This window comes from Actinia tenebrosa, unplaced genomic scaffold (assembly GCF_029948245.1).
Source record: "Actinia tenebrosa isolate PJP-AT-01 unplaced genomic scaffold, QUT_ActTen_1.0 PGA_scaffold11__36_contigs__length_13525064, whole genome shotgun sequence".
Taxonomy (NCBI): Eukaryota; Metazoa; Cnidaria; class Anthozoa; order Actiniaria; family Actiniidae; genus Actinia; species Actinia tenebrosa.
In genome coordinates this window covers 1-17,500 of record NW_028292571.1, presented here as the reverse complement: position 1 = coordinate 17,500, position 17,500 = coordinate 1, and the positions used below count along the sequence as shown (strand labels likewise).

The 17,500-nt window shown below is 37.8% G+C and overlaps 1 protein-coding gene and 1 pseudogene across 1 annotated transcript; one reads left to right on the top strand and one right to left on the bottom strand.

The window, feature by feature from the left end:
• Positions 1-5,517: 5,517 nt before the first annotated feature.
• LOC148912283 (uncharacterized) lies at positions 5,518-7,649 on the top strand. Its single transcript, XM_089027559.1, has 2 exons — positions 5,518-5,913; positions 7,092-7,649. Exons 1-2 carry the CDS (start codon positions 5,518-5,520, stop codon positions 7,647-7,649), a joined length of 954 nt encoding a protein of 317 aa, XP_088883685.1.
• A 784-nt stretch (positions 7,650-8,433) lies between these two features.
• LOC148912282 (uncharacterized) lies at positions 8,434-10,035 on the bottom strand (annotated as a pseudogene).
• Positions 10,036-17,500: the final 7,465 nt, after the last annotated feature.

Sequence of the window (17,500 nt, the reverse complement as noted above, 5' to 3'; positions counted from 1 at the left end):
GGTGGCCGCGTAGCAATGCAAACGCCGGTAATGCGACCTGTTTTTAAAAAGTTTCGTTTTTTTTTTCAGGTTCATATGTCATACCTTTATAGAATGGACAATGACGAATACCTAATGATGTGCATAAGCATCTATTGATATACATAAGAAAGGTCTCCGATTTTTATTGTTAATCAGATGAACATCACAATATTGCGTGACACAAATTCAACCTCCATAATTCGGCGTCCAAACATAGGAAGACACGAAACTTTTCCTAAGCCTTGAATCTTTGATTCCTTGATATATTTATTATTACTTTTTGAATATGAGGCATGGTTTGAGTTTAATTTTTTGATGACGTCACGTAAAAGCCAAGAATAGCTTTGTACCGAAGATTTTAAATTCCGACTACAAATGAATATGAAATTTTCATAAGACTAGACGCGTGGCTACTTGACCTTTTACGGTCAAATATATTCATATATCTCTCTGTTATACTCAAAAATGCCTCCTAAAAGTAAAAAGGACTCCGTTTCTTGTGTTTTTTTTGTTTTTGTTTTTGTTTTTTTTGCAAGAAATAAACCATATACTAAATAGCGTCATGCTCGGTTCATTATATATTCATTTATTCATGAACTCACGAATGCTGTAAATAGTCCTAGCGTCTTTAGTTCTGGAAGTTAGAGAATTAACGGGCCAAAAACGATACTTGGCACGATGAAAGCCCAATGATAGGGCTTTCGAAAAATATTAAAATTTATGTGGAAAAAAATATACTCTCTTCAATATAGCGTCGCAAACTAACCTCAATTTTAGGCTCGAAGCTTATCGCTCCTAGTTGGTGGAAGTTGATGGCAGAGATCTTAGCTTGAATTCAACAGATGCCAAAGTGATTTACATCTTTGGAAACAAGAAATGATGAACAATGTACGGACAAAATTTCAATGCCATAGGATTTTTCCTTAGAGCACGAGCACTCCCTAAACATGCCTAATTTTATGGAAATAGAGTCGCCGGAAAATGACTGTCGGCGGTTCTTTTCAACTTTCGCGAATTTTGAAAAAAATTAAAATCGCCAGACTTTTTGGTCATACATTTCGAAGACTACCCACCCAAAGGTATCTTTTGGTAAAATAAAATGGAATTAGATTTTTTGGTTTTGTCCGGCGATTCTCGACCCTTACAGACATTCGCTCTTAATGCTACAACATGAAATTTAACCATTATTTCGTATTGTATTATTTTTTAAGGCACGGCATCCTTGTAAAGCAGGTTTTATTTTCCCTTGAGTAGTAAATTTCATTTCTATAACCGTAAATACATATATAGTTTAGTGTAGTGTAGTGAGTTTAGAGTAGTTTAGTCTAGTAAGCTTAGTATATTCTTTGATGAAATTGCAATAGGCCTTATCACGGTTTCCGCCGCCATTTGGATTATCTGGGCGAACATGGGCGGGTAGGTACGGTCGCTAAGCCCCATACGATTAACAGAGAAATTTGCACTCGAGCAAATTCGACTCACATTTTTCGTCATGTTTAGCACGTTTATCGTTTTCTTTGATTCTGAATACCACGGACACGTGAGGTAAGTGTATTTCCTTGACTTTTTTATTTTTATTTTTGAATTTTCGCCGCTTTTGGAGCAATGTTTATCACTTGAGCTGATGCAAATCGTCCACGCGGAAAAGCAAGCGTGGAGTTCAAAACAAACCCACTCGCCATAGTTTCTGCGGTTTTACTTGACTTATTTATTTATTACGTTATAATGGCAATAATAAAGTATATAGCTGGAGTTACCCGAGTAGTATAGGCCGCACCGCACGGGCCGGATTTTTGCGGTGGATTTACTAATTTTGCGGTGGATTCGAGTATATTTGCGGTGGATTTAATTATGTTCTAATACGTCACGCATTACGTGTATCATATGCGGTGGATTTAATTATTTTTGTTACTCATTACCATAAAATGACGGGTAGGTATTGTGAAGTTGCCATGACGACCAATTGACGCCATGAGTTTATTGTTCGACAAGTTTGGACAAGTTTTTTGTTTACCAATCCAATTTATAGAGCTCGGGGATTTTGAATTTTTAACTCCAAAACTCAACCAACCAACCAAGCAAGCAAGACCTAAAAAAATTTACTTTTGAGAAACGCAATGGCTACGTTATTCCTGTTAGGCTCTCGAGAATATCACGCTACCGTCAATGAATTCAAAGGACTAATGAAAATTTGATGACTATTGTATCCAACACAATGCACTTAATGACTCATAAACGATAAACAATAAGACCTACTAAGTTCTTCCTAATTATGCAAAAATCAGCTGAAAATGATTAGTTCTGTCGTTTATCTTGTTCTATATTATATAAACAGCGTTCATTCTATTTCATACTGGACCGTAGTACAATGACTCTAAAATTCCCTAGCATTCAAGCTTATTAATGCTGTCATATCTCTTTTCCTTCAATCATTTTTGTCACGTGATAAATAAGACACGGCATCAAAACAATTTTATGAATGCACAAATCTACAGGAAGCCCATATCCAATTTAGTTATTGAAAAACACAGGAAGTCCATGAGCAATTCTTATTCCCACAGGCAGCCCATCCGATTTAGCTATTGAAAAACACAGGAAGCCCATGGCCAATTCGTATTTCCACAGGCAGCCCATCCGATTTAGTTATTGAAAACCCAGGAAGCCCATGACCAATTCTCTTTTCCACGGCCAAGACCATTTGAAATACCAAAATTAATAACTGATTTTATAATAATCTTATATCTACTTATTTTTTGTATGATTGAGGGTCGATGAGAGGTCGATGCGAGGTCCATGAGAGGTCGATGTAAGATTACCTCCTCTCCTCCTGCTATCAGGCTATCAATAGCCTAGCTATCAGGCTATCTATAGCTTAGCTATCAGGCTATCAATAGCCTAGCTATCAGGCTATCGATAGCCTAGCTTCTTGGCTATCAATAGCTATTACCTCCTCCTCTCCGCCTCCTCCTCTCCGCCTCCTCCTCTCCGCCTCCTCCTCTCCGCCTCCTCCTCTCCGCCTCCTCCTCTCCGCCTCCTCCTCTCCTCTCCTCGTCCTCCTTCTCTCCTCGTCCTCCTCTCCTTCTCTCCTCCTCCTCTCCTCCTCTATATGAAATGATAAACTAGAAGCTAGGCTATCGATAGCCTGATAGCTAGGCTATCGATAGCCTGATAGCTAGGCTATCGATAGCCTGATAGCTAAGCTATAGATAGCCTGATAGCTAGGCTATTGATAGCCAGATAGCAGGAGGAGAGGAGGTAATCTTACATCGACCTCTCATGGACCTCGCATCGACCTCTCATCGACCCTCAATCATACAAAAAATAAGTAGATATAAGATTATTATAAAATCAGTTATTAATTTTGGTATTTCAAATGGTCTTGGCCGTGGAAAAGAGAATTGGTCATGGGCTTCCTGGGTTTTCAATAACTAAATCGGATGGGCTGCCTGTGGAAATACGAATTGGCCATGGGCTTCCTGTGTTTTTCAATAGCTAAATCGGATGGGCTGCCTGTGGGAATAAGAATTGCTCATGGACTTCCTGTGTTTTTCAATAACTAAATTGGATATGGGCTTCCTGTAGATTTGTGCATTCATAAAATTGTTTTGATGCCGTGTCTTATTTATCACGTGACAAAAATGATTGAAGGAAAAGAGATATGACAGCATTAATAAGCTTGAATGCTAGGGAATTTTAGAGTCATTGTACTACGGTCCAGTATGAAATAGAATGAACGCTGTTTATATAATATAGAACAAGATAAACGACAGAACTAATCATTTTCAGCTGATTTTTGCATAATTAGGAAGAACTTAGTAGGTCTTATTGTTTATCGTTTATGAGTCATTAAGTGCATTGTGTTGGATACAATAGTCATCAAATTTTCATTAGTCCTTTGAATTCATTGACGGTAGCGTGATATTCTCGAGAGCCTAACAGGAATAACGTAGCCATTGCGTTTCTCAAAAGTAAATTTTTTTAGGTCTTGCTTGCTTGGTTGGTTGGTTGAGTTTTGGAGTTAAAAATTCAAAATCCCCGAGCTCTATAAATTGGATTGGTAAACAAAAAACTTGTCCAAACTTGTCGAACAATAAACTCATGGCGTCAATTGGTCGTCATGGCAACTTCACAATACCTACCCGTCATTTTATGGTAATAAGTAACAAAAATAATTAAATCCACCGCATATGATACACGTAATGCGTGACGTATTAGAACATAATTAAATCCACCGCAAATATACTCGAATCCACCGCAAAATTAGTAAATCCACCGCAAAAATCCGGCCCGTGCGGTGCGGCCTATACTAAAAAGAAACCAACTATAAAGAAACCAACTCGTACAACTGAAACTACAAATACTTTGTTGGACTTGATACTTGTTAGTGACACCTCTAAAGTTAAAGATGCTGATGTTATGGATTTTGTAATTGCCGACCACAAATTTATTTATGCTGTTTATAACCTAATTCCAAAGAAACAAAATCCTTTGTTACTGAAATCCCAAAGCTTCAAAAATACCAACTTAGATCAACTTCAAAGAGATATTGAGGATTTTCCTTGGTGGAGTTGCTCTACATTTAAAGATATAAATGATACAACTTGGGCTTGGGAACATTCATTTTTAAAAGAACATCGTTAATTCTCATGCTCCCTTCCGTGAAGTCAAGATCAAACAAGATTCTTTACCATGGATAAATAGGGACATCAGGAAGGAAATGAATACAAGATTTAAGTTACTGAAGTCCTATAAAGGCTCCCAATGCTCAACTCATCTTTGGAATGATATAGAGAATCAAGAAATAGAGTGACCTACCTCCTTAGAAAGGCTGAATCTAAGTATTGGAGAAATAAATTCTGTGAATCCAGAAATTCAAAAGAATTCTGGAATATAGTAAAAGCCTACACTAATAAAGTAAAGAAATCCTCTTCTGTCAGAACTCTTAAAGATAATAACAATACTGAAATATCAGATGACATTGACAAGGCAAATTTTATCAAACTCATATTTTTTACATCTATTGGTGAAAATCTGTCACGGAATGACTCCATTCCTGACGATTTTAACATGCTGAATCACATTTATAGAATTTCTCCTACCATTCAATCTACGGAAATAAATGTTATCCAGATTGCTAAAGACCTTGAGACTGGTGAAAGCCAAGAAAGCCTCTGGTCCAGACGGCATTTCATCACAAGCCTTATCCCTGATAAATCTTCTGCTGCTAATGGTCTATTTACAATCTTCCACAAAAGCTCATGTTTGAACAAATTTCCTGATATATGGAAACAAGCCAAAATTACTCCAGTTCATAAAAAAGGTTCCTTCTCTGAAGTTTCAAATTACAGGCCAATTTCTTTACTCAGCATTCCTGGAAAGCTCCTAGAAAATCAAATTTGCTCTATCATTGATAGTCATCTACAAGATTGTGGCCTTCTAAGTAAGCACCAATGGGGCTTTATAAAATGACTCTCTTCAGAGGACTTACTTCTCACCATGACAGAAAAGTGGAAGCTAGCTATGGACAAAGGCCTAACTGTTGGAGCTATATTTATCGACTTTAAAAAAGCTTTTGACACTGTGTCACATGAAATCCTATCCTTAAAGCTCAATGCAGTTGGCATCTCTGGTCCATTACATCAGTGGCTAATGAACTACCTACTTGATAGATATCAATATACAGAAGTAAACAACAAAAGATCTGTCCTTCTTCCTATTAAATTTGGTGTCCCTCAGAGATCCTTGCTTGGCCCAAGACTGTATACTATCTATACTAATGACCTACCTGATCAAGTAAAAGATGGCTCTGTCATGATGTACGCTGATGACACTACAATCTACTCAATCGGGTCAAGTGTTGCCCAAGTTATTTCATCTCTAAATGGTCTTATGGTACAGATATCTAAGTGGTGCTCTTTAAATATATTGACAATCCACCCTTCCAAAACTGAAGCTATGATATTAAAAAAGCAACAGTTTATTGGTCCTTTGCAGCCTTTACACTTTGGCCCTGGCTTTGTGAAGTTTGTTAATTTCACAACCTGTCTTGGTGTTACAATTGATAACAGACTCTCTTGGCATGCACAAGTGGACGTAGTTAGAACTTCTTTTTCCAAAAAAGTTGGTGCTCTAAGAAAAATGTCACATTTACCTAAGTTAGCCCTAGAAGAAATATATTTTAAAACAATTATACGTAGTGTTACTTATGGAATATCGGTGTGTGGAAATTGTTCCCCATCACTACTTAATAGTTTAGATCATATACATGCTCTAGTACGTCGTATAATTAATCATCTTCCCTCTTCATTAGAAAGTAGTTTATGCTTGTCTCAATGTAACTGGCTTCCTATAAATTATTTATATAAGAGACGCATATTACTTAAGATGCATCAAGTTTTCACAAGGGCTGCCCCTAGCCAAATTTTGGATTTATTTTCTAAATCATCTAGATCAACGAGATTTAGTAATCAGTTAAATATCATTCGGGTAAAGTCTGAATTAGGCAGGAGTTCTTTACAATATAGGGGTCCAAATATCTGGAATTTTATAAATAAGAAAGTCAAACTTACTAATACTATCAGTAAAGAAGGGTTTAAAGCAATCTTAAGAAAGCATTCTAAAGATATTCTCCAATTTTCATTTAACAAAGAAGCTATTGTTGTTTCACATAAGAAGGATGATTTTATTTATTATTAAGCCTATTATTAAGTTTATTTTAGTATTTTATTTATTTACTATTTATTTAATTTACATATAATGTGTACACCTGCTTGTGGGGGCTCTGTCATGGGGGGATGGTGGCCTGGATTGCTTGTGTCTCCTTTCTTCCTGTGGTGGCATTCTTCCAAGTAGGTGTATGTTCAGATTTTAATTATGATTAATTTAATCTTACACCAGTCCTTTACATTTCAAATTCTTTAGATCATAGTAGTGGTTATTATATTTTATCATATTGTTATATATATATATATATATAGCAGGTCCACATCAGCCGTTGGCTGTCGATGCAATATTTGTTTTAAAATTTTGTAAACCTAACCTGATTTAACAAATAAAGGATTGATTGATTGATTGACTACTTACCCGATTCTTTCAGACGACTATATCCTAATGTACGTTGTATTATCGACTGTTCAGAAGTTTTTACTGAGACACCTAGTGCTTTGGATATTCAGGCAGCCCTATGGTCAGACTACAAACACCATTGTACAATCGAATTCCTGGTAGGCATTACACCAAATGGGATGCCTTCATATGTATCTCAGTGCTATGGGGGTAGGGCATCAGACAAATTTATAGTAAAAGACGGTGGGTTTTTAGATTGCGTGGAGCCATATGACCAGATAATGGCGGACAGAGGATTCAAGATAAGAGAGGAATTGCTAATGAAAAGTGCTTCCTTGTGTATTCCACCAAGCACAAGAGCAGGAATGCAAATGGCTGCCGCCGATGTCAGAGAAACATCAAGGATTGCGAATGTTAGAATTTATGTTGAGCAGGCAATAGGACGACTAAAACAATATCGAATTTTGAAAAATATCCTGCCAGTTAACAACTTACCTTTATGTGATGACATAGTGAAAGTTGTATGTGCACTTACATGCTTCAAAGCTCCATTGTGTGTTTGAATAACAGCACGAAATATTTTATCTTGAGTTCATTTACTTATGCACAGAATCCCAATTGGATGGGACAGGGTATTCTTGCACATTTTCAAATATACAGCTATTTAAAAAAACGTTACGGAGCCACACGTACCCACACCGCTAGGTAGCATGGGTAAAACATATCGTTTAGCTAGTAGAATTCAAGGTGTGAGAATTTTCACATATTTAACTAAACGAACTTGATCCCAAAATGCAACACAGGCTAGGACATACACTGTACATTACCAAAGCTCCCCTTGTGTATGCTTCAAATCTCATAAACAATAAATATAGTTCTGAAGTAAATATTAACAAATAACTGGTAACATGTATGTTAGTGCAAATATTTAAATAGATGTAACATTGGTATTAATAAAGTATACTAAATCGACAAGCTTCAACAGAGTGCAAAACGTAGAGTACAAACACTAAAATTGTGCAACACGTTGCACTATTTAGTAGTAAAAAGTGCGGATTAAAAGATATAGATTTAGCATAATTTAGCAGAATTTAGTGGTATTTATGTTGCACACTTAAAGTGTTTGTACTCTATGTTTGAAAGGTTGATAAACTCTAAAATTGTACTATTTAGATATTACAATCTTTTGCTTTCTTTTGTTTCCCTAAAACTAAATAGTACTAAATTACACTTAATCTTTCACACATTAAATATTTGCACCCTACTTGTAATTTATGCCATGTATTGAATAATGGTCCAATGATTTTCTATCGTGTTATAATGTCCGGTTGTTGTCAGAATTTGCATCTATGTGCACATTTCATCTGCCATGAGATGTGCAAGGCAAGCACTACAAAGCCACTCTTGGTCCTCATTAACGTTCAAGACACACCTTATGTGAAACCATGCAGCACACTTGTCACAGCAAACACTGTTTTCAGGGGAGCCATCAGGGAGCTCTTCACCCTCCAATACCACTTTCTCACATATTGCACAAAAATAGATAGTGCGGAGTCCAAGCAGAGCCTTGACCATGTATGACTTGAAAAAACATAAAGTTTTAACAGTGCATTAGCCCAAAAGCTAGCATCCAACTCAATAAGTTCAATGTGCAACTCCTTAAGTGTCCATACCACAAAGTAACACTTAGGGATAGCAGTGACACCCATTTGCCCTATGAGTGGTAATAATACTTATGGTCCCTTTTAAGTTGTATCATGTTCTTCTTTTCTTCAAGAAAATCGGTTTCTTTCCAGCTGTCTTTAACAGATGAGCTCCGGATACTGTATGGACAATTAATCTTGATTACTGCTTTTCCGCAACAAGAACATGTCATTAAACCATCTGGGCTTGCAGCAATGAATGGTTTTGCGTTTAACACATGTAAGCCAGTTTTTGCTATTTTGCAGTTTCTGTGCTTTGCAAGAGCAATGGCATGAAAATCGTGAAGGGTTTTGTCTTCATTCTGCCTCCCCCATTTTATTGCTGGGACATGGTCTAAATTGTCAGTGCCATATAGCAACTTTGCAGTCAATGGGGTTGTCTTTGGCTTGACTCTTCCACTTGCTCTAGCCAAGGAATCAACTTTAGAGCATACATCTTTGAAGTTTGAAGCAACAATTCTTCCCTTTCTGTGATTTGTCCACAATTCTGAACTCGATTGCCATTTTGTTTCCTTTTCAATGTCACTTACTTCCGCAGCAGTTAATGGCAGTGTTGCAAGAAATCCGTGTATTTTTTCTTGCTCAGTTTGTTCACTCTTTAGGGTACTGCTGTATTTCTTAGCATACTCAGTAATGTACAACTTTTCTCTTGGTTGACTGTGCAAGTGTGACTCAACACTCTTAAACACTTGTGCAGATGGGCAAATTTGTTTCAGTTGCGCTGGTGCCTGCAATGCAACTGCACTATCCACACACGACACTACCTGTTCTCTTCAAAGCAACCCACACTTCATGCGGATCTTGCCGTATACGATAGGAGGGAGTAACCACACTCTTCAAAACACAGTTCTCGCCCTTGTTTTTGGAAAAATAAATTGGTCCAACAAAGTTGCTTCTCCAATAGGAGAATGCCTTTTGATCTTTGTACTTTCCTATATATGTTGTATCAAATTCCTTGTGGGAAAGAATGAATGAGAAAATCTTCCCTAAATCAACATTGGGCCATTTTGTCATGTCGTCCAACCATTCAGTGGTAGATTTGGGATCATCCAGGTCATGGCTGGCAAGGCGGCTGCGGTATTCTGCCAACAGGCTGCTATTGTGCTGTTCATTGGAAAGCTTGATAGGCACATTTTGCTCACATTTTGCTTTCAACTTTTCTTCCAGAAGTCTGGATACCTCCGATGTTCAAGTAATCCTTCAAGGATCCCAGAGATAGATCCAGAAAATCCTCATACGTCTCCATCTAAACACAGCAAAAAACATTTAGTGATTTTAGTTTATACAAAACAGGATTCATACATGTAGCTACATGAAAACTTAACTTGTCAGAAAACTTAATCCTGAGTGAGAAGAAACTAAAATGTTATAGCTATTTAGGCTAATAACAGTAGATTTTGTACTTAAACAAGCCAATATTGAGAGTGCCAAAAGTGATGCGTAGTCCATGTGCTCAAGTTAGGCATTTAAGCTTTTTGTTTGACTCGTGTTGTTTCACTTGTGAGAGTAGTATTTCATAGTGGCCAAACATTTCCCCAAAAAATGGTTAAATATCCACTCTGACTGCCCCTTTTTCGTGAAATGTCAAACAAATACACTTACACTCACTTACAACATTAGTTTTTGTTCTAGAATAAGCGCAGTGAGAGCACAATTACAGAACCAACATTGATTTGTGTATTCCATGCGCTTGAAGCTTTTAATTATAAACATTGCTCCAAAAGCGGCGAAAATTCCACTTTAGCTGCCCGTTAAAAATTAAAAAGTCAAGGAAATACACTTACCTCAAATGTCCGTGGTATTCAGAATCGAAGGAAACGATAAACGTGCTAAAAATGACGAAAAATGTGAGTCGAATTTGCTCGAGTGCAAATTTCTCTGTTAATTGTATGGGGCTTAGCGACCGTGCCTACTCGCCCATGTTCGCCCAGATAATCCAAAATGGCGGTGGAAACCGTGATAAGGCCTATTAATGATGATGCAATTTCTCCTGAAGGATCTACCGTGGATAAATAAAAGTTACAGTCAATGTCATTAACGTTGTCCACCGGAAAAAGACATTTACACATTTACACATTTACACATTTACACATTTACACATTTACACATTTACACATTTACACATTTACACATTTACACATTTACACATTTACACATTTACACATTTACACATTTACACATTTACACATTTACACATTTACACATTTACACATTTACACAATTACACATTTACACATTTACACATTTACACATTTACACATTTACACATTTACACATTTACACATTACACATTTACACATTTACACATTTACACATTTAACACATTTACACATTTACACATTTACACATTTACACATTTACACATTTACACATTTACACATTTACACATTTACACATTTACACATTTACACATTTACACATTTACACATTTACACATTTACACATTTACACATTTACACATTTACACATTTACACATTTACACATTTACACATTTACACATTTACACATTTACACATTTACACATTTACACATTTACACATCACATTTACACATTTACACATTTACACATTACACATTTACACATTACACATTTACACATTTACACATTTACACATTTACACATTTACACATTTATACATTTACACATTTACACATTTACACATTTACACATTTACACACTTAGACTAAAAGAAATATCATGTGCTTCCTCGAACGTTCTCTCATAAAACAAACGCTGTAATACCATTCTCCATCTTGATCCTCACTAAATGGTCGAGACATTCTCGATTTTCGATTCACAAGTTGAATTTTGCACATTTAAAGTTCAGGCTGACGCACACGAGTCAAAGAATACATAATGAAACAGATGATATTTCTTTTAGTCTATTTGTCTAAATGTCTAATTGTGTAATTGTCTAAATGTCTTTTTTCGGTGAACAACGTTAATGACATTGACTGTATCTAAATCAAATAGTTCCTTGTTGGTTGTTGTTACATTCATGATAATTTGTCTTATCAACTATAGATTTAATACATATGTTCCGAGCTTTCGGCCTACTCGGCCATCCTCAGGGAAATGAAAAACGTTACATATTGACAAAGAAAAACGCGATCAAACCATGGCATATGTGCGCGCGCATTAAATTAAACAAATTCGCGCGCGCTTAGGAAAAAAAAATAAAACAAATTAATTTATTAATTAAAAAGAAATAAATGAATAAAATAATAATAATAATGATAATAATAATAATAATGATAATAATAATAATAATGATAATAATAATAATAATGATAATAATAATAATAATAATGATAATAATAATAATAATAATTTAATGCGCGCGCACATATGCCATGGTTTGATCGCGTTTTTCTTTGTCAATATGTAACGTTTTTCATTTCCCTGAGGATGATGTCGTGGTGTCGTGGATTCTGCGGTTTCTTAATCGACCAACAACCCAATATGATAGGAATTCAGGTTAGATCATGCTTAACACTGTCCACTGATGCCCCCAAACATCCACTCAGTATTTAAGCTTCATTAGGAAATCGGGACGAAAATTTCAAGTAGGTTCGTATGAACATCACTAGGTGCTAGGGTTTGAAGAAATTTCAAAATGATCAAAAAACGTGCATCTTCATGAAAAACTGCAATATCTTTCCACCGTTTTAATGTAGTGCCACCGAATTCAAGCACATTCAGTCGAGATAACTGTACTAGATGTCCTCAAAATTTCAAAAATATTGAACAGATTTTGAGTTAGAAGAATTTTCTTGGCCAAAGTTGTAAAAATTTGCGTAACCGAAAAGTAGCTGTTTTGAGCAAATCTAACCATTCCAAGCGAATAATGATAACTTCTTAAAAAACATTGCGGATAAGAATGCATTTTATACCAATTGTTAAGAGGTTTCTTCCGCACACTACACCAAAAGTGGAGGATAAAATGATATAATTCTAGGAAGTTATAATTTTTTATATGTACCGCTGTAAAATGCCGCTCAAATGACAAAAGGGATAGTCAGGTTAAGTAGTGTTTAAAAAACGAGTAGGAGTATTTTATCAGGTATAAAAGCACGAGGCGTAGCCGAGTGCTTTTATACCTGATAAAACACGATCTACGAGTTTTTTGAACTGCTTAAAACACTCATGAAAAAGTTATAAGATTTTGGTTCAACTGGAGCCACCATACACGTCACGAACATGGATTTTTATACTTCGATAAAGATTTGACGTCACGGGCATGCGCAACCAAATTCAATAGAAGCTCCCACACGTTGGATATTGCGTGCCAAGGCAAAGACAGGCACGTTAGTCAAAGATCATTAGGGTTGACTATGACCTTGATGAAGCTCTATGTCTTCATCTAAACTTGGATGTATACTTCATCCCTGATGAAGTCATCCTCATAGTATTCGAGTGGTCTTTATATAAAGATCACATGAATACTAATGAAGAGGACTTTATCGGGTATAAAGGTTCATGCACGTGACGTGTATGGTGGCTCCAATTGGACCATAAGCTTATGAATTTTTAATGAGTGTTTTAAGTACTGTTTAATAAACGAGCAGGAGTGTTTTATCGGGTATAAAACACGAGGCGTAGCCGAGTGGTTTTAGACCCGATAAAACACGATCTGCGAGTTTATTAAACGGCTTAAAAAACTCCTGATGTATGTTCTCATACTGTACCGAATTCTTTACGAAACGAACCAACTTTGATAGAGAAAATCCAAGTTAAAGTTTATGCAAATGAAGACGAATCTATATCAGATATAAAACCTCCTTCATGGTCATGATTCTATTGTGTTTCCTTCATGAATTATTAATGTGTTTTTTAAGTTGGAATAAAGTTTTCTCCAGGTTCCATTTCGTTCGCGAAACTCAATCTCTTGCCATAAATGGAAACAATTCGGTGAATCCTAATACACAATTGAGCCGCTTTCACTATTTTGCTTACTTGGAATTTTTAATCTCCGATATTAAAATGTTACAAAAGGGAACATCACCGAAAAACACCGAAAATATAGCTCCTCTCTGGGACTTTTTTGTTATTCTTATTGATGTAGAAATCGATTATACGCATCACCAACTTGTTAGATAGTTGGTAAGAGTGTAGAATGATGCCTTGTTTTTGGGAATACGGCGTTTCTCCTTGTTTTATCTGTAAGCATTTAGATACATTATTCGCACGTTTTTGCTTTCATATGTTAGTAATCTTTATATGTAAAAAATTAAAGCTACTTTTAATAGTAACATCAGTTCATTATTTTTATCATTGCATTCGTTTAAATCGTTTCATTATTGCATTAGCGCATTTACGTAAGAGCCTCATCGCTTTTATATGACTAGAAAAACGAAGGATGTTTGACACAGTCGTGAGTTTTGAATTTTAATACATTTATTGCTAAATAACCTTGCTTTACAAACTCAAGGCAGTTAAGGTGCTGACACACGGTGAAACATTGCATGCAGCATTACACGCAAAAGGACTGTCGTAGCGTGTGTCTACCACAAACTTGTTGCACGCAACATTGCATGCAACAAATCTGAAGTTGAATCTCGCTAGTCTACTCTTGCAACATTGCGCGCAACAAATTTCATCATGTGAACATGTCTGCAACATAAATTGCAATTTTTTGAAACTTAAAGCGAAACAGCTTGCACACCAAATTTATGATTGCGGACCAAATAACTTAACATAGCAGGCTGACACAAGCGATGTTGCATGATTTTTATTCCAATGACACTCCGATTCAAATTTGCTGCTTGCTGATGTTGAGTGCAATGTTGCACCGTGTTTCAGCAACTTAAACGCCATTGAAATCTTGATGATAACATAAAGGCCATAACTATAATAAGCATAGCTGAAGTCACTTGCACTACTTCAATCATTTGTTGCATTGCACTGTGTAAAAATACCATTAAACGTCAAGCAAACAAAACACAACTGAGCACTGGGTATCACTAGCACTTATATAACGACTTCTAAAGTAATGTATAACTTAGTTAAGAAGTACGATAGAGGCCAAACTACTTTGTGGCTGTATTTATTTCGATAAAAATATTGTAGTTTTTAGTCAAAACTCTGTGCATGGGCAATTAGTGTAAGATATTTGTTATCAGTTCAAAGAACATCATAACAACCAAGACTTCGTAAAGTTTACATTAGGCAACTATACACGAGTGGTTGTATATTATTTTTTAAAATCGATTTGAATCCCTGAAAACATTTCCTAAAAGAAACAGTACGATAATGGGTTCTCTAAGTGCATCTGATTCCACCATATTGCCTGTTTATTTAAAAAGATAAAGAGGAATGACAGAAAATTGAAGCCAGCGGATATCGAATTACATAAGGGAACTATCGAGTAAATGGTTTTATACCTTTTTATAATTCGATTTTTACCGCCCAAAAACCTTCTCAGAAGGTGAACACCATGTACTACTCTCAAAAAAAAGGGCATCTCGAATTTTACCATATCACTTTATTATATACATAAATAAAAAGAAATGACAGAAAATTTGAAGCTAGCCGAATGTGGATTTACATAAGGGAACGCCTTGAGTTACAAAAAGGGAACCTCCGTTTACATTTATGGAAGCGTGTCAGTACATTGGGAACATCAGGTTAACATAGGGAACTCTTGAAGTTACAACATTCTAGGGCTTCGCGATCCCTTTTGTAACCCGCAAATGAGTACAAAGGGATCAAATGTTACAAAAGGGGCGTGTCAGTTACTTAGTGCCCCCATGACTCTAACCGATCTATCATCCTCACTATCTACATCTATCTATCTTTCTATCTATCTATCTATCTATCTATCTATCTATCTATCTATTCTATCTACTCATCTAATCTATCTATCTATATCTAGCTCTAGGGCGGCCGTTCATACTGTTGGCGTGGGCGTGAAATTAAGGGGGGGCCAGGAAATTTGGTAGAAAAGGGGTAAGGGCAAATTTTTTATCAGAAAAAATGGGAAGACCACATTTTTGGAAGAACTTACAAGCCTTGCTTAGGGGGGGATCGTAATTTTTTGCATGAATTATAATGGGGGGATTTTTTTTTTTAAGACACTTTTTTATGGCGGTCTCTGGACATTTCAAATTTTTTCACAACCTGCCCCGATCCCTCTGCATACCTTAATGAACGCCGCCTAGGATTCTAGCCATATAACTCTTTCAAAAGGCACTATATTGATAAAAAACTCCCGCGATTGGTTTAAGAAGTCAATCTGGGTCATTTCGAAATCACTCTACTTGATTTGAAGACTTGACTGTGACCTGTTGACGTTTAACCCCAGGCTTTGAGTGTATTTGTTTAATACTAAACAAGCCATTATGAGACATAGATTAGCTCGAGGTATAAGAATGAATTCTTTGTGTAAAAACTGTTTGTATGAACCACTCAACATTTATATATTTAATGAAAGCCTTGGTGACGTCACAGTCTTAACATATTTGGAAGCATGAACCTTCCCCCCCCCCCCCCCCCCCCCCCCCCCCAACACCCCACCCCACCCCCCCACCCCACCCCCACCCCCACCCCCATCCTCTCCCCCCCTTGACCCTCACCCCCACACTGACGCCCACCCACCCCCAACACACCCCCCCACCCATGTATCCCCCACCCCCCGCACACCCCCCCCCCAACACCCCCCACCCCCCAACCCCCAACTCCCACCCCCCCAACCACCACCCCCCCCCCCCCCCCACCCGCGGTACACTCCCCACCCCTCCCCACAACCCACCCCCACAACACCCCCCCCCCCCCCACCCCACCAACCAACACACACAGCCCACCACCCCCCCCCCCCCCCCCACCACCCGCCACGCCACCCCCCCCAGCCCCCCCCCCCCCCCCCCCCACCCCCCACCTCCCGCATGTCCCCCCCCCCCCCCGGCGCACCGGTCGGTCCCCCCCCCGTCGCTATCCCCCCCCCCCCCCCCGAGCCCCCACCCCGCCCCCCCCACCCCCCCCCCCCCCCCACCCCACCCCCCCCCACCCCACCCACCCCCCCCCCACCCCCACCCCCCCCCCCCCCCACCCCCCCCCACCGCCGCCCCCCCCCCCCCCACCCATACTTCTACCTCTGACGCAACAGGTTCAATGGATCCGATATATTTGTCGATCCAGTTCAACTATTCGACCGTTGCCTTATTAGAATCAATACTGTGGTTGAAAGTAGTTGTATGTCAGGTGTGTTATTGGTTGCAAGGTTAATTCAGGTGCATTTGGAGGTCTTCGTTAATTTTTCATGTCGAAGAGCACAGAGGGTACGTATTGGGTAAATTTTCATCATTGTTTTTCAGTTTCATTGAAATTGTTCCTCTGGCCCTGGTTTCGTTTTTTATTAGCAAACGTATAATCTTTCTCTTGCTGATGTATCTTGTTGAATCTCTGTTCAGGAAAATTTAACGGTGGTTAGTTTCGGGTCTGCAAGCACCATAGATGGGGAACAAAGTGTCACAGAACCACACTGTGTCTCATAGTGGTGCACACAACACACATGTAAAGAGTACCAATTTTGAATATCAGTTCAATGTCCCTTTGATCGATTCCTTCCCTTGCGTGAGTACCCTCCACACATGCAGGCATTGATTTGCCCGTCGGACGAGCTTTATAAATGGACATTAGACACAGAATCTGGCGTCATTTTGAATGTTTTCTTCTTCTCTTCAATAATTGATAGTTCAACACTGTGGTACA

What these genes read in the sequence shown, in the direction of transcription:
- LOC148912283 (XM_089027559.1), top strand. Translation starts at nt 5,518, where the DNA reads ATGACAGAAAAGTGGAAGCTAGCTATGGACAAAGGCCTAACTGTTGGA. An exon ending in CATCTCTAAATGGTCTTATG is followed by an intron (nt 5,914 to 7,091) that starts GTACAGATATCT and finishes ATTGATTGATTG; the next exon opens with ATTGACTACTTACCCGATTC.